The following is a 27598-nucleotide window of genomic DNA, read 5'->3' as shown; positions in this document are numbered from 1 at the left end:
TTTCTTGGAGATCCTGGGGAGATCATATCTTTTAGCACCAGCTTGCAGTTCTTGAATCCTTTAATTTTCCTGAACATTTTTCCATATCCCTAACACTCCTAGTGAAGCAGATGTATAAAGTTGTCTTATTACAGACAATAACCTCAATATGTCAAAACCCCCGCAATCATTGTATTTTACTTGCAATTAAATGCTGAGCTTTAATTATAAGGCTTTTCTTTGACGCTCAGAATGCATGTAAAAAGTTATAAGTAAAGGGTGAAATTAAAATGGAAACAATTGCAGTTAAAATCCTTGATGTCTCCTGTTACCTTTAATGACATTTGGAAGATATTCTCTGTTGTCACAGTCACAAATTCTGCATTCTTATTAACTGTTCCAATTCCTACAAAACATGGTTTTGGTAGGTGAAGTTACATTTGATTTTTCTAATTAGAAATATATTGTTCATCTCTCTCCCTTGATGGCCTTCATATTGATGGAAAGATTCTCCTCTGGGCCAAACCACACATTTTTGTTGTGTTTTCTTCCACTGTTTCGACAGGAGGAAAAGGATTCATGTTCACAGTCTCTGACATTCAGGCTGGAGTTGTTCACTACCACCATGATGACAGTGATTCTACTAAGGACTTCGTGGTATTTAGGATTTTTGATGGCTCCCACAGTATTCGCCATAAGCTTCCAATAAACATCCTCCCTAAAGATGACAGCCCTCCATTTCTGATCAGCAACGTGGTCATTGATGTTCACGAGGGACAGACAATCCTCATTCAGGGCTCCATGCTTCACGCTTCTGACATGGATTCCAGTGATGATTACATATTATTCAACATCACCAAGCCATCACAGGCTGGAGAAATCATGAAGAAACCAGGACCAAACTTGATAGGTAATGAAACATCCACAAAAGTGCACTTTTCTTTATCCCTTCCTTTTAAAAATACATTAAAAGTTACAGTCAGACATCTTATTTTGGCTCAGTATAAATAATGGCAAATTAGGACTTCTTTCATTATAGTGTAAACTCCCATCCCTGATTGAAGCCCATCTCTGCACTATGATAACTGTACCTGTAATACTGTGTGTATAATTTACCCCATAATTGTTCCATTCTTGAGTCTATTTTCCTACAGTGCTTTTCTCTGGAAAAATAGTTGGGCTAATAAGGATTTCGTTTACATGCAAGGATCTATAACAAGTTCAGAGCAACAGATGATGCTAGCTATGCTAAATGATGAGAAAGCTCTCCTTCCACAAAACAGCTCAGAAATTCCTGTGCTAGGCTGCAGAGAAAGATTTTGCTAGTCCTGCAAATTCTCTTCTGACTTCTCAACAGGGTTTTCAGCCTATTTGCCATGTTGCTTCATTTTCTGAATTATCTTTAAGTGGCACAGAAAAGAGGTTGTTGCTAATCTTCAGAGGATGTGAAAGAGAATGAGAGAACATTTCAAAGGACTTGGTCCAGCTCGGGTGAAAAAGAGGACATTATACATCCCCAGTTACTTGTACAGCTGATGCTTGATTTTTAATGTAGCATTAAAATCATGGGCCTTCAATAGACTATGTATTCTTCAATTCAACAGGATATTCTGTCAACAGTTTTCTTCAGAGGGATCTATTTAATGGAATAATTTATTATCACCATTTGGGAGGAGAAGTGTTTGAAGATTCCCTTGAGTTTGTGCTATGTGATAGCCATGACCCTCCAAATCTCTCAGATCCACAGGTATGAAACTGAAGCATCTTTGGCAGCCTCCTGTATTGGGCTGATATCTTACATGTTCTTATAGGCTTTCAAATAAAACTGGTAAAGATTTTTTTCTGATGACAGTCATTACCACAAATAGTGTTCTTCAGGGCTATTTCTTGTTATTGCTTTCAATGGAGTAATTCTCCCCTTGGCTGCAGAGAGTCAAGTCCATTGAAGACTTTTTCCTACACTACAAAATAAAATGCTGAAAACAAATTGTATTTGGAGAGAGTACAAACCAATTAAACAACCTTCCTGAAGTCAACTGAGAATAAACTATTTTTCTCATGCAAGAGTCCAACACAATGAATTTAAATTTGCATTTAACTTAAAGGGAAACCTCTAAGATTGAAAAGCTTTGAATTTAACTGTTATATACATCCACTACCCAGCTGATGATATGGCATGACATCCACATCCTGTATCTCATATTCCAGGGATCCACTTATTTCTGTGTGCATGTTGGTAACAGCTGCTTGGGACATTCTCTTCCTGAGAGCAATGGCTGATGACTCTACTGTCTCCCCAATTTCAGGTGATGATGGTGCACATTATCCCTGTGGATGACCAGCTGCCCAGAGAAGCTCCGGGAGTGACCCGTCACCTCGTTGTGAAGGAGACAGAGATTTCTCACCTAACTAAGAAACATCTTCACTTCATAGATGTGGAAGAGCAAGACAGGGAGCTCACCTACACCATAACCACTTCCCCATTTTTCTCTTGCACTCAGGGGTAGGTGCAACCTGATGCACTTTTCAGGTGGGATAGAGGAGCAGCCTCAGTGGCACTAATATACTTGTGCCTCAAGTTCTTCATGTTTGCTGAAAGTGCAGGGGTAATATCTGGATGCAGCTCTCCCGCTGATGATTAAGGGTGAGCCAGAGCCTAAACTAACAGAGTAATACCCTGAGTAATAAGAAAACAAACAAGGCATAGTTTAACAAGAAATAAGAAGCAGGAAATCGTGTGAAATATTTCTTTCCTTTTGTTTGATATGCATTTTACACTGACGTGTCAGATCCTGAAAAGCCTCAAGCATAAGTTACAGGAGCTCTCCTAACTGTTAGAATGGGCTGACCTGTGCCTGCCCCAGACAGAAGATGAGGTCCTACAGCTTTTCAAGAATATGTATCAAGCACTCCAGATCGTGGACTAGGAAGCTGCAGAGCAGTAAACAGGGAGAACAGGCTATGGGGGCAATGGCAGTATGGAATGAATGGGTGTAGAAGCAGTTTAGCTCACTTGGACTGTAATCTCATTAGAGCATCAGCAACAATCTGCTAAATGAAAAGTTTTAAATCCAGACATTGCATGGTTTAAACTGAAGATAAAGGCTTTCAATTTTGACCTCAAATAAGAAAGGGTCATTATGTAGCTGGGGAAGGAGGGCACTCATTCTGTTTCCCTAACCAGTCAAATAGCCACCTGGTTATCCAGTTTGTTGGTTACTGTTGTTGGGAAACATGGTTGTTGGAAATTGGTTACTGACAGAGTTTATAAGAAGCATGAAATTAGGAGTAATTAATTTTTTAACTTAAGGATAAATGGAGGTGTGCATGTAATAAGCATATGATGGACAATACTTGCAGGTGATCTGGTATGTGGGGTGTGTAGAGACACACTTGCAGCAAGTGCAAAGCTTGCTTATAGGTAATGGAACTTTTCATGATCATCCCGAATAGTATTTATTGTGGTCAGTTTTCTGTGATAATGTTTAAATGGGTAACAAGGATGGAAGAAAGGAAAATGTTCTTCCTTTAAATGCAGCTGGGAATGTGAAGGTAATTTGAAATGAAAGGTTGAGCTAAGTGACTGTTGTTCTTTGGCATTGCTAGCCAAGATGTGACATATGTGTTTTTGTGTAGCTACTCAGATGCTGGGAAGCTGTTTATGGTGGACACCATACCCAAATTGGTCAAGGATCCTGCTGCTCTTGCGCTGCGGTCATTTACTCAGGTTTGTTATGTTACCTGATACCATAATGAGTTCTAAACAATTTTCAAAAGTTACAAGTGTGCAGCTTTTCTGCCTTTTTTTTTTTTTTTTTTTTTTTTAATGGGAAAACAAGACATGAAAACTGAGGAGCAGTACTATCACAAGCTCTGCTTAAGAAGTTCAAAACTCTGCTATTCCAATACCACATTTTAAAACTAATTTTAACCATGCTTTAGTTTTACATTTTTTTTTGCTTTAGTCCTGAAACCAGCAGCAGCTACACTTGCTTGAGTAGGCTGAATTTGGCTGAATATGTGTAATAATTACRTTATTACACATGATGTAAGAGGAAGGAAAAAGTCCACAAAATCTGAAATGAGACCTTGAACAGTTTCCTGCTTCTCACTGTCACCACCAGTAGATGAAGCACAGGATGAACCAGGCTGGAACAGATTTTTCTCGCAATGGTGTAGTTCAGCTTTCATGCTTTTCTAGTTTGACAAATCAGGTTTATTAAAGTGTCCTGTGTTATGTCCTGCTACATGTTTAAAGTTGCATAATGATCACTGTAGTATTGTAATGACAGCTCCAATCCTACAGATCCTGAACCAAGTAAGTCCCTGATACAGGTATCTGGATGCAGGATTTTGGTGGTTCTGTCACTGGCCTGCCTTCACCACAGAATACAAGACATGCAGTTATTATTAACACTGACAAGTGCAAATTCAGCTGCTATGGGAGATTTTAGCCTTTACRAATTGTTTATTTTAAAGTCGCAGTTTGAAAAGGTCTTCAGACCAGCATTTTTAAAGGACTCCATCAAGAAACTCAGGCAGTCCACTCCACTATCATTTATTAACCATAGCTGTATTTTTTTGCTGCAGGTTTTGTGTATTTGAACCTGTACTCACCTAATTTGTAGCTAAAGATGCATTTAGTTAAGATTTGGCTAGTAGCTAAAGAATACACGCAAAATTTCTGAAATTTATTTTCTTGGCTGGGAAGCACCTAACCAGGGGATGATAAAGGTTCCTAATGTCATGGGTTATGTAAATCCCCATTATCTCCTCTTACATGCACCCCTCTTCTCTTTTTGTAGCATGCTGTGAACTATATGAAAGTTGCTTACATGCCACCACTGCAGGACATTGGACCTGAMCCTCGGCAAGTCCAGTTTATTTTTTCCGTCAGCAACCAGCATGGAGGCACTTTGTAYGGGATCTGCTTCAATATTACAATTCTTCCTGTGGACAATCAARCTCCAGAGGTAGGGTGGCAGTGAAAGTGAGAAAGAAGGACTTGGAAGTTGCTTTGGGTAGAAACAGAAAGAAGCAGAGCAATATCCTGATTTTACTGAAATGAAAATTTTCCATGGGATCAGGGTTTAGCACATAGCTTGTATTGGGATGAAAGTGGAAGGCAAAATCTGTTGAGTGTGCAATTTGACTTTTTGTTCTAAGTAAGCTGATGACTACCTTTGTCATCTGTTTATCTGTTCAAAAYATGCATATCTCATCTTGGTTAGCAAAACTGCATCCCTATACTTTGAGCTGCTTATTGYCTATGGAAGTCAAAAGCCTCCATGAATGGGATGAGAACAGGGATGCACGTGTTATGCCCCACTGTTGGTAATTTCTTTAGGTTTTTATTACATTATTACACTATTACAAAGCAGGAGTATATCCTTTGACATTTTGTTTTTTTTTTAATGTGTCACACATCCTCATACCAGAGTAAACTGGAACAATCCTGTTTGGTGTGTGTTTGGAGTTGTGGCAGCAAAGAGAGCTCAGCATTTCTCCTCCCTGCAGGTTTTAACAACCCCTTTGAGGGTGGAAGAGGGTGGCATGACCCCTGTGACAGAAGGACACATTCTCATCTCTGACACAGATACGAAACGAGAGCATCTCTTCCTGCTCCTGCAGAGGCAGCCGCAGCATGGGSTGGTGGAGCTGGACGGCATTCCCATGAATGGAGGCGACAGGCTTTCCTGTGGGGACCTGCACACCCTGGCAGTCAGGTTAGAAGAGCAGWGGTTGTCCTTTGTGGTGGCTGAGGCTCTCAGTTGAATGAGCTAAAGCCTGCAGTAAGTGGTGCAGGGTGCAGAGGCTAGCAATGTTCACCACAGCTCTGGCAGAGCTGCTCCAGGCCAAGATTKCTGGCTGAACCTTGGGATCGCAATGTCACCATGAAATGAGCTGATGTGTGGCCAGGAAATGGGAGTTAGCAGCCATACCTGCTGTARACACATTTCTCTATAAAGTGCTGTGCCATGCCGGTAAGGAGATAAATTCTGTATTCAACCATGCAGTTCCTGTGAAGAAGGCACTGGTTGCCAGCATTTTTCTTTTAATGAAGTTGTTTGTGCTTAGTTTTCAARAAAACTTGTCTTAGCATTGATTAATATAGAGATGAAATTTTTGCTTCTTTATTTGTGTCAAGAACAAAACACAAGCAGTGCATGCAGAGGCTCTATTTCCATCTGTTAGAAAGCAGGCACCCAGCACAGTGATGATGTACATGCTCAGCAAACACCTCACAAGCAGCTGGGACACAGATGACAAAGCCTTAGGGAAACCTTTTTCCCGACTGACATACTGTTTATTCTGGAAGTTTTCTTCTTGTAGGAGATCCCAAAAGCCCTTTGGAGACACTCTGATCCAGAATYAGCCACCTTAGGTGGACACCCTTCCACACGGAGCAGGTTTTTATACTGAGAGGCATACACATTTTAGGGGATGCCAAAAAGCAGAGATTTTATCTTTCTGTGAGAAATTGGTGTAGCTCTATAATCTTTTCTTTCACAGATACCGTCATGATGGCTCTGAGACTCTCACTGATGATATTTTCTTTGCAGCCACAGATGGCATCCACTTTGTAGAGTTCATCCTGCAGGTCAAGGTCAGTGTGATGCATGTTTCTGAGAACAACTGTCTGTGTAGAGGCAAAGAGTTCGAAGTTTGACTTATGAAAGTTCTTGCATCACCTTCGAAACTGGAAGATAATGCATGTGTTAGGCTTCCATTTCAGCCCTAAGCTTCAGGTTCATGTGGCAAATTTGACAGGAACCTTAACATGCACTTTGTATTTARTAATTATCTAGTTTGGCTTACTTAYGTCTTYTTATTTTTAATTCAGCTGGTTTCTTTTCACTCATAGGGAAACTCAATGTATTCTGACACTGTCACCATACTGTTAGTGTGGGCTGCAAAGCAGGCTATTGAAACAACTGGCTTCCACTGAAATGAACAATTAAAAAAAATGTTAAATTATTTTTCTACTTAGGTGCTGCCTGTGAATGATGAGCCACCTGTTATGCAAACAGGCCTTGTTCCTGTGCTCCACTGCCTGGAGGGTGAAGAAGTAGTCCTCTCCTCAGAGTACATTTATGCCACTGACCCGGACAGCGATGACATGAGATTGCTGTTCATTCTGGCCCGCCAACCCTACCACGGGGTAGTGAGGAAAGCTGGCAYTGCTGTGGATCGTTTCTCCCAAGCCGATGTCGTCGCTGGCTTAGTCACATACAAGCACACCAGTAAGTGAGCTAAGGACTGAATTGGCCTGGGAGTGGTCAGACAAGTATGAGCAAAAATATCTTAACTTGAATCCATGGCTTTGCAGAAGTCCAGCAGGAACAACTGAGAACCCATGTGTTGTGACTAGTGAAAAAAATAAACTGGCTTTAAAAAGACTGGTTTTATGATAGATAACCACCAGATGTTTTAATATGTTCTCCAGATCCCTGCTTGAATTGAAAAATATATTTGAACAAGTACATGAAAACATCATAATCCTAGAAGAACTCTCACGGTTGCTGACAAAACATCCTGGGCTTTTTTGACAAAATCATTATGAAGWTAGGTACAAACCAGAGTATTTTTATGCGTTTTATGAGAGTAAGAAAATAATTTGGTACTGCTGGCTTGCCTCTCCAACCTAGAAGAATATCTGCTTTTGGACAGCTCATAGTCTTTTCACAGCACAAGATAGAGTTCTGATTTTCTTAATGAGAAACACAATGCTAAAAAGATGTTACTTCATAATTTTATTGTTTTATTGTTAGTATCTTCTTTTTTATATTCTATTTTTTCCCCCATTACTGGCAGAAATCAAGGGCTACTTAACCCCCTTTGTTACTTAATTTTATCCTTTCTTACGATTAAAGGATTTATCTTTCTACATCTCTGAATGACAGCTTTAGTCTGTTTTGTTTTTTTTTTTCTTTTTCTCCCAAAGGTTCTGATTTTCTGTTTAATAATTCTGTAATTTTGTGTTAGCATGGAGAACAAATGCAATATATCTGAGCTTGGCACTGTCTAAAACGAACAGCTGGTATTTGAGAAGGAAATACTTAATTGTCGCCACCAACAACAAATTTTTCTTCTACATCTTAAAGATATCAGGAACAGTATTTCAATGACAATATTTTGCAGGGGCAATGATGTTTTACCTTCAAGGGTGTAGTGTTTCTGTTTTTCTACACATTAAATGTGCTGCCAGTAGGCATTGCAAGAGAGTCTGGGAGTCACTGCCTTTCCTTTACCAGCAGCTTATTAATAATACCTTTTAGTGATGCAGGACACAGGCTGCCAGAAGTGCTGACAGCTGGAATACTCCGAGTCACAGATGCTTCTTGCAAGGGGTGGCAGTTTTCAGTCCTGTATCAGCCCACATTTAAAATGTGACTGTACACAGGCRTAATATACGACACAGCAATAAAGTACAGCTCTTGTTATAGTCCATTAGGTATGGATAAGAAGCATATAGGGAATATATGCATTACTTGGTACGKAAAAGAGTTTTCTTTTGGAAGAGCATGGATATTACAATTTGTCATACAGGAATACATATTTATAAAGTAAAGATTTTCCTACATTCATTGAGAAGGAGTACAGAAAAAAAACCCACTTTGTGTACACAATATACATTTTATACATACCTTGGTGCACAAACAAAAGCAGCAGGACTATTAACCATTGTCTTTCAATGTAATATGATACCATAACATTGCAATAATAACTTTTATAACTATTGTAACAATACTAACACTCTTTTTTACGCTCTCCTATTATATATATAGAAATGAGCTGGTTAAAATTAATTACAAACAACAAACCTAATGTCCAACCAAACAGCACCCCCACCAGCCAGAATTAAGAATTCCAGTAATTTTGCTGCTGCTTTATTTTTCTTCTGACTTTGGATACTGAGGACTGTCCTTGCAGGAYAAAAATCCGTCTTCATGATATTTTGGTAAAACATTTCATCTGAACTGCAGCATTTTTTTCCCAGGTGGGGAGATTGGCCTGGCTCCTTCCGTTGAGATCCTAACCTTAGTTATCTCTGATGGTGAGGCCAGCCTGGATGTGAAAGACTGCTGTTATGATGGACCTCCTCCTCCTCCAGTTTCACGGCATGATCCATTTCCTGTCTATGACCTTAACATCACTGTGCTTCCAGTGGACAACCAACCTCCATCAATTTCAACYGGTGAAAGCTTCCTCTCTCTATAGCATTTTGAAGTGGGGTACACAGTACAGCAGTGGCTAAAGACTCAGGGTGGTTGTTTTGTTGTTTGATTTTTAGCATTAGAAACAGTTAGTTAAGATCAGCTTACAAAAGTTTTGGATCAGAATTTCCATCAATTTTGTTTCCTTCTGCTAGTACAGTGCAAACACACAATCTAGCCGCTGCTGCAAGTATGAGCTTGTTGCTCCGCAGTGTCAGGTCTATGCAGACCAAAAGCATAAACATAAATATTTATTTACCTTTGCTTGTATAAACCAGAAATTAGGGCCTTACATGAAGGGAGAGAATCATTGCTACCTATATTACCGATATGTAATTCTTTTAGCAAATAAAGACAAAGGCTATACATTAATAAATATGAATCCACATTTTTACAAGTACTCTTCAGAATTTAAAAAACTCAGTTAAAATGGAAATAGAGTTGACTGTGCACATTCAGTCYACCAACATCCCATCCTGTGAAATCTCCATCAATTTCCTGGGCTTTTAATGAAGTCTGTGGTATACATATTAGAAGTATATTTTCCATACTCTCATGTCTTTCAGTGTCATTTGTTTGTAAGTATCAGGTACATGTTATGTGTCTCAGAGAATATCTAAGCATATGTATGAGTAGTTTTGTAATTTGCAGGCGCTCACCCAAGTAATATTCTGGAAATGAARCATTGTCCCAGCAGGGAAATTAAGCAGTGATGCATGAAAAATTGTTCATTATGAGCAATTCTTAACAGCTCTCATGTAATTAATGCTCTGACAAACAGAGGTAACAACTGTTTTTAAGCAGTATATAAACCTTACATAATAACCTACCAGAAAAATAATTTCATGATTCCMTTCTTCTCTACCCCTTTGATGGCAAAAGAAGAGATCTTAGGGAAARCAGAGAAGGAAACATTGAAACTAAACCCCTCAGTAATGCAGTATTTGATGTATTTTCCCCCTTAGTTAATATTTCCWTTCTCATTACCAAAAAGAACAGTAAAAAGAGCTCATGACCAATAATGCTTAACATATTTTTGTGTGCAGGTGCAAGCTTTGTGGTGGAGGAGGGCTCCTCAGCAGCCCTTACCACCAACCACTTGTTTGCCATTGACCCTGACACCCCTGCAGATGACTTAGAGTTTGTGCTGGTTTCTCCTCCCCAGTTTGGTTATATTGAAAATATATCGCCTTCTCCTGGGTTTGAGAAGAGCAACATTGGAATAAGTATAGGTAAGTCTTAACGATCACCAAGCAGATGAAATGCAGAGGGCTTGTGGAGCTGGAGATGCAGGTGTAAGCATTAATATGTGCTTATTGAGGAGGCAGGTGCTGGCAAATGAAGAGCAGTGGGACTTTGCTAGAGGATTTCAAAAGGAGACTGAAGCCCTGCAAGTGTGAAGAATTGGCACATGAAGCAAACAAGTCAATCCTTGTTTTWTGCATTCCAGCTGTGATCTATTAGAAGCCATGACTAGAGACATTAATCTGCTCTCCCTGCCTTCCTCTTCACTCCCCTACAAAAGGCTCCAGAGTTCCTTCACCTGCAATTAAATGCAGCAGTCTGGGTGCTGCATTAGTTTCCAAGGCAACGTCACAAAAGTGATAGAGYTGGTCCTTGACTGAGATGTTGACTTCTCTTGTCCACTTTCAAACAGTGTAAGGCAGTTTCACCCTCAGCAGAACAGCCTGTGACATGCTTTGTTATTCTATCAGCTTTTACCAGTGTCTCCAGATGGAAACCTGCAAACACTGAAAGTTCTCATTCTCCTGGTCTGTCAGTCAACTAACAGTGCAATTAGAATCATATAATCATAGAAACATTTCTCTTGGGATGCACCCATCAAGTCCAAAGATTAAACTGTCACTACTGAGGAATCTTGGACCTCAGATATTTTCCTACCTGTTATTTGAGTTGGTTTTATGTAAGCTCAGTTTTGCAGACTGAACTGAAAAGTGTGAAGCTTCACAGTCCCACCAGCAGCARAATGATGAATTTTTATTTTAGGGGACAGGCTTGTGTCCTGCAGTACAAGTGCAGTGTAACTGTGACAGCCAAAAAATGACAGAAAACACATAAAATTCAGTATTTTTTCTTTGACAAAAGACATAGTTTCAGTGTTTTTAATGATGCATTAAAAGACTAGAAGGCACAAAAATTTTGTCCTAACTCATTTTCTCTTTAAAATCTGTAGGTTCATTCCAGCTGAAGCACGTGAAAGCCATGAATATAAACTATGTCCAAGCCAGGCACATGCAAATGGAGCCAACAGCAGACAAGTTTGTACTTTATGTCACTGATGGCTTGCATCGCTCGGCAGAGACTCCATTTTTTGTGATAATCAGCCCAACCAATGATGAAGTTCCAGAATTTATAGCCAGGAATATTACTGTAAGGAAATAAAAAAAATGCCTGTCATGAAATTATTTTAACCCAAAAACATTCTTTTGTTGATATAATTAACAAAAGTATAAATAAAGTATATTTATAAATATACTTTATATAGATAAAGAATGTAACTAATAACATTAAAAATAAGRTAAATAAGAATGTAGCTAATAACATTGTTCTAATACCTGTTCCTAGGCATCTTTCCCTTACTTTGTGTAAGTAAGTAACCTAGTTCAGGAAGCAGTGGAATCCCTTATAAACCTGTAAGACAGAGCTTCAGTGGGATAGGAACRGTGCATAGCTCTTCTTGGAAATTTGCAGTTAAATAAAAAGAAAGGCTGAAATCTTCAAACAAATAAGTCATCTAGAAAGCAGAGAGATCCTTAGCCTTATTCTGCTTTCTCAAGATCTTTCACAATTTTTTAATGGAATATTTTTTATATTTCTGGCATAGCTTCTCCCCTCTTTGCAGACTACTTTTAATATAAATAACTGTGAGCACAGAGAGTGCAAACTTACTCTTACTGTAAAGCAAAAAGTACATGTATAAATTTRTATGYATCCTTATTTTTAGAAACCTTTATRTATTTRAAGGCTTTCTTCTTTGTGTATTTCTGAACACTAGATTTGGYGTTGTCTTACCTAACATATTTTCTATTAATTTGGGCAGTTATAAACCTCCTTATCTCAACTTTTCATCACTGTAACAATTTCCTTTYTCTGTGTCTCTTAAACTGGTTGAARTCAGTAGCTGGTTAAAAAGGTACTGGGGAAAAAATTGGAGGAGTAAAGAGATACACACAAAAATACCCTACTCTTGAAATTATGCTAAAATTCTGTTATTTCTTTTATRTAAAAAGATGTTTTTTCTTTCACCTTCAGGTTCAAGAAGGGGAGATGAAAGARCTGGATCTGTCGGTTATCAATGCAGTTGATTTGGATGTGCCTCCAGACCCKCTGGTATTTGGGGTTGTGCAGGCACCCTTGTATGGGTTCCTTATTAATGGTATACATGGCAGTGATATTCTACACTATAAGGAGTTAATTAATCACGATCACCACAGCCCTGGGTTGCTTGTCCAGGACTTCTCCCTGGAGCTACTGAAGAATGGTGGGTGCAGCATTCTTTTGACTCTGGTCTTCCATTCCCTCAGTGAGGGAAGTGGCACACTAAAGAACTCTTCATCATTTATTTATTCACTTGCTTTATTTTTATTTTCAAGACTATGTTTAGGAATGGAAGTGGTCCTGTTTAAAACTATTCTTGTCTACTGATTTTAGGAACTGTCAATAAAATCATTGTGGGAGACGTCTGTGTCAAAAAGGGGTAATAATATGAGTAGGAAGATCAACTGTCCTGAAAAACATAAAGGAAATACTGTGACACAATGTAACACCATGAAACAGATTTGTAAATGTTTTACAGCACATGGAATAGACAGACAAGAAGACTGATTTAAAAACACATTAACTGATCATGGGGTTAAGTATTTCTTCAAATGATCAAAGAATCATAGAACACTTTGTATTGGAGAGACTTTTAGGGGTCACCCAGTCCTCGTCCCCTGTCCTGGGCAGGGACAATTTCCACTAGAGCAGGTTGCCCAGAGCCCCACTCAGCCTGAGCTCAAACGCTTCCAGGGTTCCACAACCACTCTGTACAAATTGTTCCATTGTGTCACAACCCTTACCCTAAAACCTTTTGTCCTTATGTCCAACCTAAACTATGTCCTGCCCCTTGTTATGACACTACAGGCATTGGCAAAGAGTCTTCTGTAAGTGTCTTTCAGACATTGAAAGGCTGCAGTATATCTTCTGCTTTGAAGCAGAACATCTTTTCCAAGTATATGTAATCAAAAAGTGTGTTTAATACATCAGTATGGTGGATTCTTCYRGAATGTGGCTATTTTGTRAAACACAGAATCCATCAGTATAAAKAGGGACATGAATTCAATACTGTCCCTTAAATTTCAGTTTAGTCCTCAAACCCTGAGCAAAGATTTCTTTGTCTCTCTGCGTCTAAAATGAAACTCCAGAAATATCAGGTATCCACCCCAAATTCGTCTGCCTTCCCAAGTCTTGGTTTTGACCCTCTTTCTTGGCTTTTTCCGTTTGTTATCCACAACAGTGAACAAGCTACCTTCAGCCCAGAAGAACTTCTAATTGCCCATGGTCATAGATGCAAGGGCAGCTTTCCTTCCTTTTAAAGGCTTCTTTAAAGTTCCCAGAGGATTAATTAAAGCACAGAGAAGTGTTGCCTAACAGTCTCACCCTCTCTATGCTATGTGATTTGGAAAGAGGGGAGGAGAAGAAATGTACCTTTTTCAGATTGACATAGACCCCTTTCTTGAAGAGAGTCGCTCTTAGGTCAAGCTGCTGACTTTGAGTCAATAGTGTGTAGCTCACCAAGCTCATCTCCTGGTAGCTAAGGCAAGTTTATTTTCACTAGGGCATATCRGGAGGGGAGATAGAAAAAGGATGATTGAAGCAGTGAAATAATGTGAGGAATTTTGCAGRAGTCGGATTAAGTTCTTTGAATTTTTCTCTCCCATTTTCTCCCTCTACCTCTCTTTCCTCTTATTTTTCTCCCCTCTCCTGCCTCACATAGGAATGAAGCTGATKTACCTGCATGACAACTCTGAAAACCTCATTGACAGCTTTAAAATTCAGCTATCAGATGGAAAACATAAAGTCCTCAGAACCATTTCAGTTAAGGTCATTCCAGTTAATGATGAGAAACCAGTGCTGAGCAAGTAAGTCACATGTTCCTKTTTCTGACAGTGGGGTGTGTTCAGACAAAATGATGGAAAAGTGAACAAAACAGCAAATCATAGAGTCATAGAATTATTATGGTTGGAAAAGCCCTTTAAGATCATCAAGTCCAACCATCAACCTAACACCCCACTGTGGRTGTAAAAAGAAACTATGTCCACCATTAAACCATGTCCTAGGTGACTGATGAAAACAGTAAGCCATAACTAGTGACAARCTAATGTCAACACAGATCTTTCTATGTAAGTCTCTATCAGCTTGTCTCTGAAAGCAGCTCAGGATTTTGGCATGAGAGAATCCACAAGGCTGATGCAGGGAAAAGGCTTTCAGATTAATAATTCTCTTCTATTATATTCCAAAACACTTTTTATCAGCCGTAGTTCAACTTCTGAAAAGTACACACTAACTTCCCTTACACTTCAAAGCCAAGAGTCGTAAATGAATTAGTCCTGATCAACAATTGCCTGGCAGACTATTTATAGATAAGCAGCTGGCTGCAAGAGAGCCAAACCTCCTGGACATTTTAAAAAGGAGCTCATCCCTTGGGATCTCCAACTGATGGCTTGTCACAGMGCATCAGGACTTCCATACTTGTGACTGTTTTCCAGCCCCAGGTTGACAGATGGAGATCTAAGAGCCCAAAGGTTTTGGGGATATAGCTCTGAACCTCTAAAGTWTGCATTTCAGTAATGACTCAAAACCTTTTAAGCAGACTGCCAGTAAAGAGGGAATTTCTGATCCCTCACTGTATTTGGCTTAYTTTCAGATCAGACTTACATTTCCTGTTGCAAAGAATTTTTAACATTTTTTAACCAGGTAGAGTTTCCTGCAATAACAAATATTGGTTTCTTAGTTAAAAAACTCTCAATGACCACATAATGCTAACATTAATAAATAATGAAGGAATAAATACAATAAATAATAAATATAATACAATATATAATGTAATCTAATAATAATCTAATAATATATAATATATAATAAATAGATAGCATTTGTATACCATGCTATACCTTGATCTGCCATTTTAGACCCCCTCTCTCTAAGAGAAGATGATGAAGTGCAAGAAGTCAAGAGTTTTTAGCTTTGTCCAGCTAGATCCAGAAACTGTTGCTGCTTTGGCTGGCAGTGTTAGGTCTCACCACTCACCATTCCTGTGGTGAACAATAGCATAGAATGAGACAWCCACTGCCAAAATAGCTATTTCTTTATAAGAAATTACTGCCTCTTGTTTGTTCTTCCACTGAGATGAGGTGTGCTGCAAGTATTTAAGACAATATTCAGTTTGGCACTGAAGTGATTTAGCTGCCATATTCACTCAATACATCTTTGCTGTAGGGTACAAAATTCCTTATGCTAGTGCATTGGACAACACCTGTAAGTTTTCTGTACCTTTTGATCTGGGGGGCACTTTCCACCTGAGGGATTTTCAGCTCTCATCTCCATCAGTTATGGTCAACAGACCGAAGAACCAGTGATGGGATGTTTTTGGCTGGCAAACAGTGTCTCTCATACACAGTGATTGCCAAAACCTCAATCTGTCATCTCTTGGATTGCATCCTGCAGCAGAGAGTGCCCTTGGGGAACRTAAGGCCTTCACACATTCCCCTTGAGAGCTTCTTCCCAAGATGAGATGTGGGTCCTAGAAGGAGCCAGTTAGACCTTTTTGTGTCTCTTACAGACAAAGGTGAGCCATGAAGACTGGTCATTTGAAAGACAGTCTTTTCCTAAATGGACAATCAGCTCATTAGAGCCAGTATTGCTGTGCTTTATGGTATCAATAACGTATAATCAGTCTATTGGTTTACATGTTCTTCTTATAAATTATATGAAGGTAGGCAGAACAGGGACCAGGGAAATAAGASAGATATGTTAAATCACAGTTTGTTTAGGTATCTTTGTTGTTTCTCACCATTGTAAGGAGAAACTTGTCTGCCCTGTTTGCTTTCTTTTCTCTTTTGAAAGAGGTATGCATCCTCTTCTATTCTTTCTGAAGTTGTAATTTCTGTCAGCATTTGCTTAATCCATATTTGTGGCAGAGAAATTACATATTGAAAAGGTTCCTTGTATTGCATCAATACATGACTTTTAATTTTTTCAGGAAGAATGATATAGAGGTGAACATAGGTGAAACACAAATAATTTCTAGCGCTGTTCTGTCAGCAGAAGATAAAGATACCCCCAGGGAGAGAATTTACTACTTATTTGAAAGACTTCCAGAAAATGGTCAGCTTCAGCTCAAGGTTAGTCTTTGTACTTCAACAAGCAGGCATGCAAAGAACTTCCTTTTTAGAGCAAAATGAAGTTCATCTTCCTTTTCTCCCAAATGTCTGTCATATTTTGAAGTAGACAGCTTGGCCAGTTTGATTGCWGGAGGAGTGTTTGAATCAAATAATGACGCTGTCCCAGAGGATTTGTCACTAAAACCCAGACTCTAAACAGGAGAAGATGGAAGGTAAAACAATGGCAAATCATATGAGGTGAAAATGGAGAGAGATGCTGGGAAAATCATCCCACAAAAGGAGAAAATCAAGCATCAAAGCTGGAGAGAATGGGGGGAAAGTTCTCGATTGAAAGAAAAAAAAGCCTTCAGTTACTTCAGGGTTCAGAAAGCATAGAAAGAGTTGCACRTGAAAGAGTAAGTAATACCTCATCGATTAGAAGTATGGGAGGAAGGAAGGGAAAAGGAAGATGATGGAAAGGATATATCAAGAAGAAGGGYAAAAAATAAAATCAGAWATGGAAGGASAGATAAYAATCTGTTGACCTAAAATAAGACAAGAAAAAATAAGACAGAAAAAAWKMCYYYTWAAWTYYWKTGYATATGCAATAGAAAAAAMATTCCTTTTCTAAAGTTTGTCAGCTTGGAARGTATGTTGATGCTGGATCTCAGYATCAGTCTGTGRATTTCATGAAACTTGTGAATTAAGTGTGAAGCAAGGGACAGCTGCTGGCTAGAGTCTGTCAGTTTGAACATGTAGGGTACATATATATACCTTAGCTCTCTGTCCTTGATAACTTTTGTTCCAAATGTGATGCTGTTACTGCAATTGAATGTCAACTACATGGATCAGTCCAYGTTAGGGTACTAGGCTATCTTCAGAAAAGCAAGAAATTTTATGGTATAAATAATTTTTTTTGTAGCTGAGGATCTCTGGGGCTCTAAATTTCTATGCTTCCCTGAAGTTATTTCTGATACCATTTAAGCTATGATTTCAGATAGAACTAAGAGGAGCTTAATGAAATCAAGAAAGAAAACATAAGCTGGGTCAGGAAGCATGTAATTTTCATCTTGGTGTCTGATAGAGAAGTATGCAGAAATTTAYTTCCTAGAGTAAAAGTGGCTAACCTCCATATTACTCTATTTTATTAGCGATCACTGTATCTTCTCCAGCTGGAAAACAGCTCCAATTTTTTGCTGCCCTTCAAAACATAYTATGAGGAAAGAGCTTGTAGAAGGGAAGCCAGGTAGCTGCCACTAACAGTCTGTGTAACTCCAAAGAAACACAATTAATTTTGGAGAATGCATGGTTGATTATCAGTTTAACTAAGGATGTTTATTCTTACTAGGTAGGACAAGGCTGGGTGACTCTCCGAACTGGAATGAAGTGCACTCAGGAAGAACTGGATATGAACCTTGTGAGATAYGTCCATACAGAAACTGTGGGGTCCAAGAAAAAAGACAGCTTCACCTTTTACCTCTGGGATGGGTACAACAGATCCCCAGTTGTGGACGTTTACATAAATATCAAGGACTTGGAAAAGGGTAAAGATCCACTAAATTTGATGTTTCCTGTTTCAGAAACAAAGATATTTGGACAAATATCCTGATCCTTCCCTGAGCACTATGTAGGCTCCRGAAAGTCTCCCCAGATCCTATAGGTTTAACTGCTTGGATTTCACTGTTGGCCAGTTTCTGGGATTTGAAAAGGACTTGCATCTTGCCTCCCAGTATTCCCAGCTGCTCTTCAAATTGAGCTGAAAAGAGCTTTCTGAAACTAGTTTTATGTCTGAGTAAATCAAAGCCCAGAAAAATGACAAGAATGTGAAAAAGAGGGCAAAAGACTATTCAGAAACAGCTTTGTCTTCCAGGTTATTCTATAGTCTCATGGTCTCTCYTCTTTTATGACATCTCTATTAGAAACCTAAAGGTTAACTTGACACAGCTAAGACTGGAAGAAGTTTCAAAAGAGGTTGTGCTGTCTTTAACCTGAGCAGTTTTCAGGCCCCAGCAGAAAAAAAACCCCAAACGATGTGGCCATGGCTGATCTAATGACTGACCCTGCTTTGAGCAGAGGGTCAGACTAAAGACTTCCTGCAGTCCCTTCCACACTCAAATTCTCTATAATCCTACAGCCTTACAGTTTTTTCTACTGGTGATGGTTTTCCTGTGATTAAACAACGCAGAAGAGATCATGCAATTCAGTATTAATTAAGTTTGTAAGTTTTTTTTAGTGTTGTTTTGTCTATTCTGCAGGAGACATTGCAGTTTTTATGAAACTCCTTAGGGTGCCAAAAGGAGATCGCAGCTACATTACAACCGATGTCCTCCTTGCACTGGACGGTACTGACAAGCCAGAGGAGCTCCTTTATGTGATAACCTCTCCACCCCAGTATGGACAAATAGAGTATGTCAGCTATCCTGACATCCCCATCACGAGCTTCAGCCAAATGGATGTAGCACRACAGATTGTCTGCTATGTTCACAAAGCCAAGGCACTTGCTTGTGAAGATATGTTCAGGTAAGGCATAGCACCTCACCCCCCAAAATTTGAATTCTTGAACTTGAACTTTTAGGGTACTTAAAAAGCCTGCACTACACAACACAAAACCTCCCCAAAAACCCTAAAAGAAATTATTAAAAAGAGCTGGAGGCTCTCTGTGAATTCCCAATATTTTTATAGCACATATATTTATGTACAGTAAATATACTTGGGACTGCTTTGGTAATAAATGTATTTTCTTATTTATGCTGAAAATACAGCCAGAGACATATTTAATCAATGGTACTAGTTTCAACATCATGACAGCACAGTGGTTAAGATTTAAGTGGGAGAGGACTAAGAACATACTTGGTGGAATTTTCCTTTGATTTCTTGCTACAGATGGATGTGGTAGAATTGTCCATTCAGGTATTAAATAACAACTTTCTTACCTATTATTATTTATCATATTAATTTGATTATAGTTTTTTTTTTTTTTAATCCCTAAGTATTCTGAAATATAATGAAAACCTGCCCACTTAATCTATTTTGAAACTACTGTAGGTCAGAAATTTGTGCAGATATTTGAATTTTTGGGGTAAATCCATAGGTTTACCTACAGRCCCCGTTCAGCTGCCTAATGATAGTTATTTTTGCCTGTTTCTGAAACTTTCCTATTAGAACAGTTTGTACTAGATGCATTCCTAAAGTGAGTATTTTCTTATTTTGTAACTAAACTAACATCTCTTGGTTATAAAGTAGAACGATGCAATGAGTTGTCATCACATAAAGACCAGATGCATTGCTCAAASTCTTGTGGACAGTTTTATAAGAGATCAAAATCAGGGGAAAGAGAAAGCTCAAAAATAAAATGTTTTTAAAGGAAGAATGGTTACTTTTTGCTAAGACTGGTAATTTTCTCTGAAAACAGCWTTTAACAGAAGATGGACTTACTGTAAAATTAATAACTAAGACCTTATTGCTTTCAATTTGTGACTAAGAAAAAGGAAGAATTTAGCTCCTAAGCGATGCAATTAAGAGATGCGATTCTCTCCTGGAATAGATTCCTGATCTGAATGGCTCTTTCTGTGAAGCATTATGAAGTTTAAGAACATGTTGCATCATTCAGTTTGAGAGCATTTTTGCAGGCAAAATGCAAAAGCGAGTGGGACATGGAGACATCAAATAAACCTCCATATGATACTGGGTCAGGTAGCAATGTCCAGAATGAATCCAAAAATAATTTTGAAACTTTCCTCAGATAAAACATTTTAAACTGTCCCTTCCACTACAATGTGGTAGAAATTCTGTGTAGGAGATTTGTCTGATTCACTCGTACTCAWGACAGAAAAAGTGAACAAAGACTCCCTGGTTTTGTATTTCTTTATTTTGAGACACWTTCACTAACACGAGAATTAGCTTATACATCTTAGGTTGCAGTCATGCCAGCCCTAGCTTGGGCAGGATAGTAGTGGCTTGTGTCAGTATGACTGCTGTATCACACAAATGAAAGCAGATCAAACAATTCTAGGAAAATAGCAAAAGTGAACAAACCCAATGTTTTCTGCTTAGGCCAATGGTCAAGAAACTAGAAAATCAGCCATATTAAAGTAAGGTTATGATGCTTTAATAAATATTGATATTTGATAACTATTTTAATCACAATAATTATGTTCCTTGATGTTACCATTTGGAAAATAATTTGATTTTGTGTAGACATATAAATTTTCTAGCAGAATAGTATTATTATTCCAACACAGAATTAATTATATGGGTAATTATGCGAGGAGGAAGAATTAACTGACCAGATTTTTACTTYCCATTTAAGTACTTCCTTCAGACATAAATTTACCTGTATTGTTTGGTGCTGTTGGCCTGGAAGAAAGATTTGGCAGTKCTTGTTTGGACAGATGACTTCAAGTGATTAGCAACCTGACATCAGATGCTGGCAGCAGGATGCTAAAAGAACATGCTAATGTCCTCCATTTTGACATGCTGGCTCGATTTTGTAATGAGTTGGCACTATTTATGATTCCATTTTTATATTTTAAATGCCATGACAGATGGTAGATCCTATAGCCAACTCCATTGCCATCAAACTGCAGAAAGCATGAAATGTTGGTAGTTGTGAAATCAAACCATGCAACATGTCTTCCAAACTTTGCCTGGGAATTGTACCCTAAATTTCATCAGAGTGAGAACACTGGCTGCTCTCCATTCCTGAGGAAATTATGCAGCAGACATAAACCAGAAATAAACAACCAAAATCTCCCAAAGTGCAAAGAGAGGTGTCTTTGACACAGGCACTTTCATCAGCTGTGAAATTATGTGGTGAATGAAATTCATTGTAAATTTCAATCTGATATATACAAGCAGGAACTTTGTTCCTATCTGGTAGTCTGGAGAAGACTGGATGAATATTCAATTTCATGAACTGAGTTATCTAAGTCTTTCACTTGAATAGTGTTTGAGATATCATCCAAATGTTTTTATAGCAATCAAAAGAATGAGAGGAAATTAACTTCTGCTGCAATCCTCTGGGTGTTTTGAGAGAAGGTTAAGTAAGGTCTTGACTGAAGGTGCTTTACCCGTTTTTGTCCTAAGCACAGTATTTATCATCATTATTCCATTTCTGTATTTGGTTTCAGACAGCTTACAAATAGCACAACCCTTTTACCATTGGCACAATAGCACTAGGTCAGTGCAGACAGATGTCTCTAGGTTCCCAGCTGGGAATACCATCCTCAGTAAACATATTTCTAACTACTACGTAGTCCCTGGTCTGCCTGTGCTCATTCCCATCTGTTTCAGGGCATAATGCCAGTTTACAAGTGATCAAGCTCTAATCATCCAATGTTGGTGAAGGCAATGAGGAGTTTTAGATAGACAGTCTGTGCGACACAGTAAGCTGCTCCATGACCTACTGAAACTCTCTCACATTCGTGTCATGTAACTGTACACTAGGTGTTGACCCTGTAATTTTTAAAATACTTCTTCAAGGTCTGCAGTCAAGACACCAATAGGAAACAGAATCTACTAAATGTCAGTGAGTCTCCATTTCTCTTAAGTACAGTAGCAGAGTGTTAGGTAAGCAGTCAGCAAGGCTGCCCCTCGTACTGTTTAAGACAATTGTCCCCCTCTATCAGAGACAAATTTCTTTGCAAAGCAGCCTCTGTTCTGGCTCAGGCAGAGCAAACCTGTGTAAAAAACACTTTCCAAAACACTTTTGCATATACTGTGTTTCACAATCACTGAAATTTATGTAGAAAGACAGCTAACTCAAACATACTATATGTCGATAAGACAAAGGATTGCAAGATACTTTCAAAGCAATTTTTAGTTTCATACACTCTCAAAAGTATATGCTACAGGCATGACAATGTTGCATGTAATTATTTTCATAAGAAAATACATAATTAATTATCTTGGCAATGGAATCTAGGATGTATTTTAAAAGCTAAGAGATTGGTTTTCTCCTTATTTTTCTCCACGACTAAATTTAACAATAAATTTCTGTGGACCATGCTGTCATTCGTATGGCAAAAGCCCATTACCCAGCTGGTAGGCTTCTGTCATGGTTTAGCTGCAGCCGGCAGCTAAGCACCAGGCAGCTGCTTKCTCACTCTCCACCTGGTAGGACTGTGGAGAGAATTGGAAAGGTAAAAGTGAGAAAACTCAGGGGCTGAGACAGAGACAGTTTAATAGGTAAAGTGAAAGCTGCACACACAAGCAAAGCAAAACAAAGAATTAATTCACTGCTTCCCATGGGCAAGCAGGTGTTTAGCCATCCCCAGGAAAGCAGAGTTGCATCATGCATAACAGCAACTTGGGAGGACAAATGCCACCAATCCAAATGTCTCCCCCTTCCTCCTTCTTCTTCCCCCAGCTCCACACAGGGAGCATGACACCAGATGGTCTGGGATATTCTTTGGGTCAGTTGGGGTCAGCTGTCCTGGCTGTGTCCTCTCCCAACCCCGTGTGCACTCCCAGCCTGATCACTGGCGATGCCGTGTGAGGAGCAGAAAAAGCCTTGATGCTGTAACTGCTCAGCAGTAACAAAACAAAAGCATCCTTATGCTATCAACACTATTTCCAGTAAAATAAAAAACACAGCCCCATACAAGTGACTATGAAGAAAATGACCCCAGACAACAACAGACAAGCTTCTAACAGATTTTCTTTACAGCCTTGGCACATTGATCTTCCTCTTTATTTTGAATGGAAAATTAACTGTAGTGAATAATCAAATCTTTGGTATATCTAAAGAAACACCACTACTTGAGAGAGAACTATAAGGATATATGTTGCTATAGACAGAAATTCCCAGCATGGAAGAAGACGTGTAGATATGATCCTTTGATAAATTCATGCCATGGATATCTGTTTTTAACATTACCCATACAATTTGTACATTTCTGCTCATTGCCTTAGTATTTCAGTGAAACCTTACTTGATTTTATAAAGAAACAGAAATCAATTCCTCTGAATATAAGAGAATTACAGATGCAGTTGTTGTGCCTAAGCAAACCCATTAAGTGAGATAAGGATRAATCTTTCTCCAGTTTGGTTTTTCAGATCGTTTTGGGAGCATTGAGTAAAAATGGTTTGTAACAGTGAACAGAAGAAAACCCAAACCGAATGAAAAATAGACCCTTGTCCAGGCAAGTCATGCACTTCACACACCTCTTTCTGTAAGTTGTAGGTGCCACTACCAAGTAACCAAGTGAAGATAAAGATGTGTAAAATATATACACATGCCAGAAGCTACAATAAGTCCCCCAGACAGCACAGCCATTTTAGTTCTGCTCCACCTGTATCACAGGTAGATTAGATTAACTCTGTTATGACTGTTGATCCTCAAGGCCATTCCTGTGGAATCTGCAGGGATTGAGCAGATAACTCTTTTCGTATACCTGGCTGTTTGCTCTCATGTTTTTGTTTTACATCCACTCCACCCAGTGTCTGGGTTTGTGGTCCACCCAGCTCTTCTACATTTGCAGCATCAACACAGGCAGGTCCTGTAGTAAAGGTCTGCATTATCATTTCATTTCAGTACATGGTGAATCAAGAACAGATGCTGAAGACTGCCTTGCCTCTCTTTGCCAGATTCGTCATCAGCAATGGAGTGAGGACTAAGCATGGGACATTCAAGATCTCCTTGGAGGCAGTTGACCAGGCTTTGCCCGCAGTATCCAGGAACATGGGGTTAAGATTAACAGAAGGCACTACAGCACTTCTTACTCCTGACATCCTGCAGCTTTCAGACCCAGATACTGTGAAAGAAAACCTTACCTTCCTCCTGGCTCAGCTCCCCCAGTATGGCCATCTCTATTATCGTGGGGCTGTGCTACTGTGGTACAATTTCACACAGAAAGATGTGGACAACAGGGATGTTGCATACAAGCACCGAGGTGGGAGTTCCCAGATTGACAGATTTACATTTGTTGCCACAGATAGGACTAATCAAGGCTTCATCGTGAATGGGAGGGTGCAGAACGAGCCAGTGGCATTCACCATTCAGGCAAGTGCAACCACAGGCCTATTTAAGAGAGATGGCATGATAAGACCAAAAATTTAGCAGTTTTGATAACAGTTGGTACTTGCTGCACTCTGATTTAACTGTGTAGCTAAAATGTTTGCTTTCTGCCTTCCATGAATAATTAACCTGGGACTACTTGCCAAACCTTAACTTCTTAACAAAATGCATAAATATAAGCAAATAAATACTTATATGCTTAATATTTACACACTTAAAATTTTACACAGGAATCTCAACCATAAAGTTGAGCCCATCTATGGGAAATATTGAATTTCCTCCTGCTCTGCTTTCCTTCTTGGTGCCTGACACTGTGATTTACACACAGGGGAATGTGAGGATGTCTGTTGATCTTTATGTCACAATCTTGAATTACAGCTACTTTGCTTACAACTGGACCTCCTGTCTTCTCTCTGAGAGTCTCTCGAAGATTCCTGCTCCCATTCTTCCTTTCTTTACTAGAATCTTTCTGTTCACTTTCCATTTCCCCCATTTTCAAGTTCTTCACACTTCATCATGGGCTCAGATATGTTTGCAATGATTTCTTGTATGTACCCATGTGTCATGGCTCAGTACACAAAGTAGGCCTGGTTGCATTGCATGTCAGAATTCTGTGTTTCAAAACACTGATACTAACGGAGAGGCTGTTAATCAAAAAAAGTTTTAAGTTATATGATGAGAGAGGAATGCTATTTCAGCAGAGGGTGAGATGTGGGAACAGCAACAAGCATTGTGGAGTGCTAGAAGACTCATCAGAAGTTGTGAAWGGTGGCACTGCTATTGTGAAAAAAAGGTGACAAACCTTTGCTGAGCTATTTTTTGTTGCAAAGAAAATGACACCAAGAATGAGGACTATGGGACATCAGGGCAGAGATACATAGAATTTGTGTTACACTCTACAGAGTGTACTGTGCCCTGCTGTAAGTGGCAAGTGATGGGCAATCTAGATCTGGAAACTTCTCATGTGAAGCATGACTTAACTGAAACTCCCATGTCTGCAGCAGACTGTGACCCAAAGTGGCTATTGCCACCCTGAGCCAGATACTGTGCTTTTAACAAAAGCAGGGCAAAGAAACCCCTGATGTTGTAAAATGTATATCTAACTTTGATTTAGGTGGATCCTTTGGACAAAATGGCACCAAAAATTATCCATCTCCATTGCTTTTCTGATGTGGAAATGTTGAAGAATGGCAATTATGGGATCTATATTACTGCCAGGTCCCTGAGGGCATCTGACCCCAATACAGAAGATGACAAAATAATTTTTAAGATTTTGCGAGGTCCTCATTATGGCTACCTGGAAAATGTAACAACAGGTGATTTCTTCGATAATCTCTTTATTTTGGGACATACCCAACCAGATTTCAAGCCCTACTGTGTTAATATTTGTGTGTTAATATTTGCTTAATAGTGAGAATCAAAATTTCTCAGCAAACTTTGGGTAAAGTTTGATGGTAGTAATAATACTTTTACAACAAAACCTGAGTCTTATGTTTGTTGCTAATCCTTAGAGTGTTTGAGATAATTTTTAACAGCTGCTGTTGGGAAACTATTTTTTTTTGTATCAAGGAAAAGAAAGATTAATAATCAATTTGACCTTTTGATAAACATATTACATATGAAGAAATTGATGGGGGCTTGTAATGAATGGACATTGCTTTTTAGCAATGAACCCGCATTTCTCTAAGTTCATTTTCTCAACAAAAAGGAAAATTGAAAAAAGTCAATATGAGCTACATGGTTCTAATCAACAGGCATTTGGTTCACCTGCATGTTACTCATCTTTCCTAGGGGAATTCATTAAGGAAGGATTTAGCCAAAAGGATTTAAACAGCAAAACCATACTTTATGTCATCAACCAATCACGAGAAGTGAATTCAGACAACTTGGAGTTTCAAGTGACAGATGCCAATGGAAACTCTGCAGTGCCCCAAAGGTAACTCTGCTCCTCGGTGATATGTGCTGTGCTGCRCTGTGCTTGCCCCACATTGGGGCAAATGAACTGGGGCTGGGCTTGAAGCTGTGCAGACATGCACAGCTCTACAGCTCACACTACCATTGCTTTTGTTAGAGTAGAGAAGCTTTCTTCCCCTCAAGGAGCCTAAATAAAAGGGGTTGACTCCAGGTTAGACTGCATCACAGTCCTCAAGGGCCTTCAGACCCTCACAGGGAAGTGAATTTACTGTCAGTTGGGCTTTTGGAGATCTGAGAAGCTGGGTGTTGAGGGATGGGACTACTGCTTCATGAACATGGTCTGGCAGCTGCAGGTCATTGTTGCCCTTAGCTGATGGCAGTGCATTTTTCCCAATATTGAGATTACAACAGAGATGAGGCTCTCAAATGACAAAGCTATGAGCACCATACTTCTGCAAAAGAGCACAGCATCTTCTTTGTCACCCACTGCATATTATCCAAGTTTCTTTGTTACATATGCCAAACCTCACATAGAAAAATTAGAATATCAGCTGAACTGTCCTAGATGATAAAAACCAAAAGTGTGAGTAGCTCTTCAGCAGAGACAATGTTTCTTTGTTTCAGAAAATAGGTCTACATGTTCAAACAACTTATTTAATCAGAAGTGACTGAGAAATAATAACCTGCACTAAACTGGCTACTCACAAACCAGGACTCATGATGAAGAAAAAGGAGCAAAGAGCTGGCTCCAGGGGCACAGCACTTTCCTGCACACTGGAGAGGAGAGGGACTAAGCTGAGCTGAGCTGGAGGCAGTGTTTAGGCAGTTATGTGCAGTGCCAAAAGATGTCCCCATACACAAACACATCTGAGCATGGACCGCCTGAGCACTGCCCAGCTGCTCTGTGCTGGCTCACAGATCAACCGGGATTAAAGCCACCATTATGTGATACCATGGGATAGTGTGACTCCTTGTAAATTAATAGCAATGCATAGCACAGCTTTAGGAAAAGGCAAAGAAAATGTATTTTTACAGAAAATAGGAGTGCTGACGGTTAAGCTGAAGGTGTGCTTGCAGGTAACAAT

At 39.2% G+C, this 27598-nt stretch overlaps 1 protein-coding gene across 1 annotated transcript in view; it reads left to right on the top strand.

Annotated features, from left to right (window-relative positions):
• FREM1 (FRAS1 related extracellular matrix 1) overlaps nt 1-27598 on the top strand; it is a 64327-nt gene that overhangs the window by 18399 nt on the left and 18330 nt on the right. The window contains exons 9-27 of the mRNA XM_057374504.1: nt 545-889; nt 1584-1726; nt 2286-2482; nt 3616-3706; nt 4785-4952; nt 5497-5705; nt 6493-6586; nt 6971-7223; nt 8981-9178; nt 10244-10429; nt 11392-11588; nt 12471-12699; nt 14197-14341; nt 16462-16603; nt 17931-18126; nt 18838-19102; nt 24170-24584; nt 25714-25915; nt 26391-26535. Coding sequence (XP_057230487.1) covers nt 545-889; nt 1584-1726; nt 2286-2482; nt 3616-3706; nt 4785-4952; nt 5497-5705; nt 6493-6586; nt 6971-7223; nt 8981-9178; nt 10244-10429; nt 11392-11588; nt 12471-12699; nt 14197-14341; nt 16462-16603; nt 17931-18126; nt 18838-19102; nt 24170-24584; nt 25714-25915; nt 26391-26535 — 3820 coding nt within the window. The remainder of the gene's footprint in view (nt 1-544; nt 890-1583; nt 1727-2285; nt 2483-3615; nt 3707-4784; nt 4953-5496; nt 5706-6492; nt 6587-6970; nt 7224-8980; nt 9179-10243; nt 10430-11391; nt 11589-12470; nt 12700-14196; nt 14342-16461; nt 16604-17930; nt 18127-18837; nt 19103-24169; nt 24585-25713; nt 25916-26390; nt 26536-27598) is intronic.

Source organism: Malurus melanocephalus, unplaced genomic scaffold (assembly GCF_030028575.1).
Source record: "Malurus melanocephalus ecotype Western Australia unplaced genomic scaffold, MMel_1.1 scaffold_227, whole genome shotgun sequence".
In the NCBI taxonomy this organism is placed as follows: domain Eukaryota; kingdom Metazoa; phylum Chordata; class Aves; order Passeriformes; family Maluridae; genus Malurus; species Malurus melanocephalus.
The sequence above is the reverse complement of the archived record's forward strand: the minus strand, read 5'-3'. Positions and strand labels throughout refer to the sequence as shown.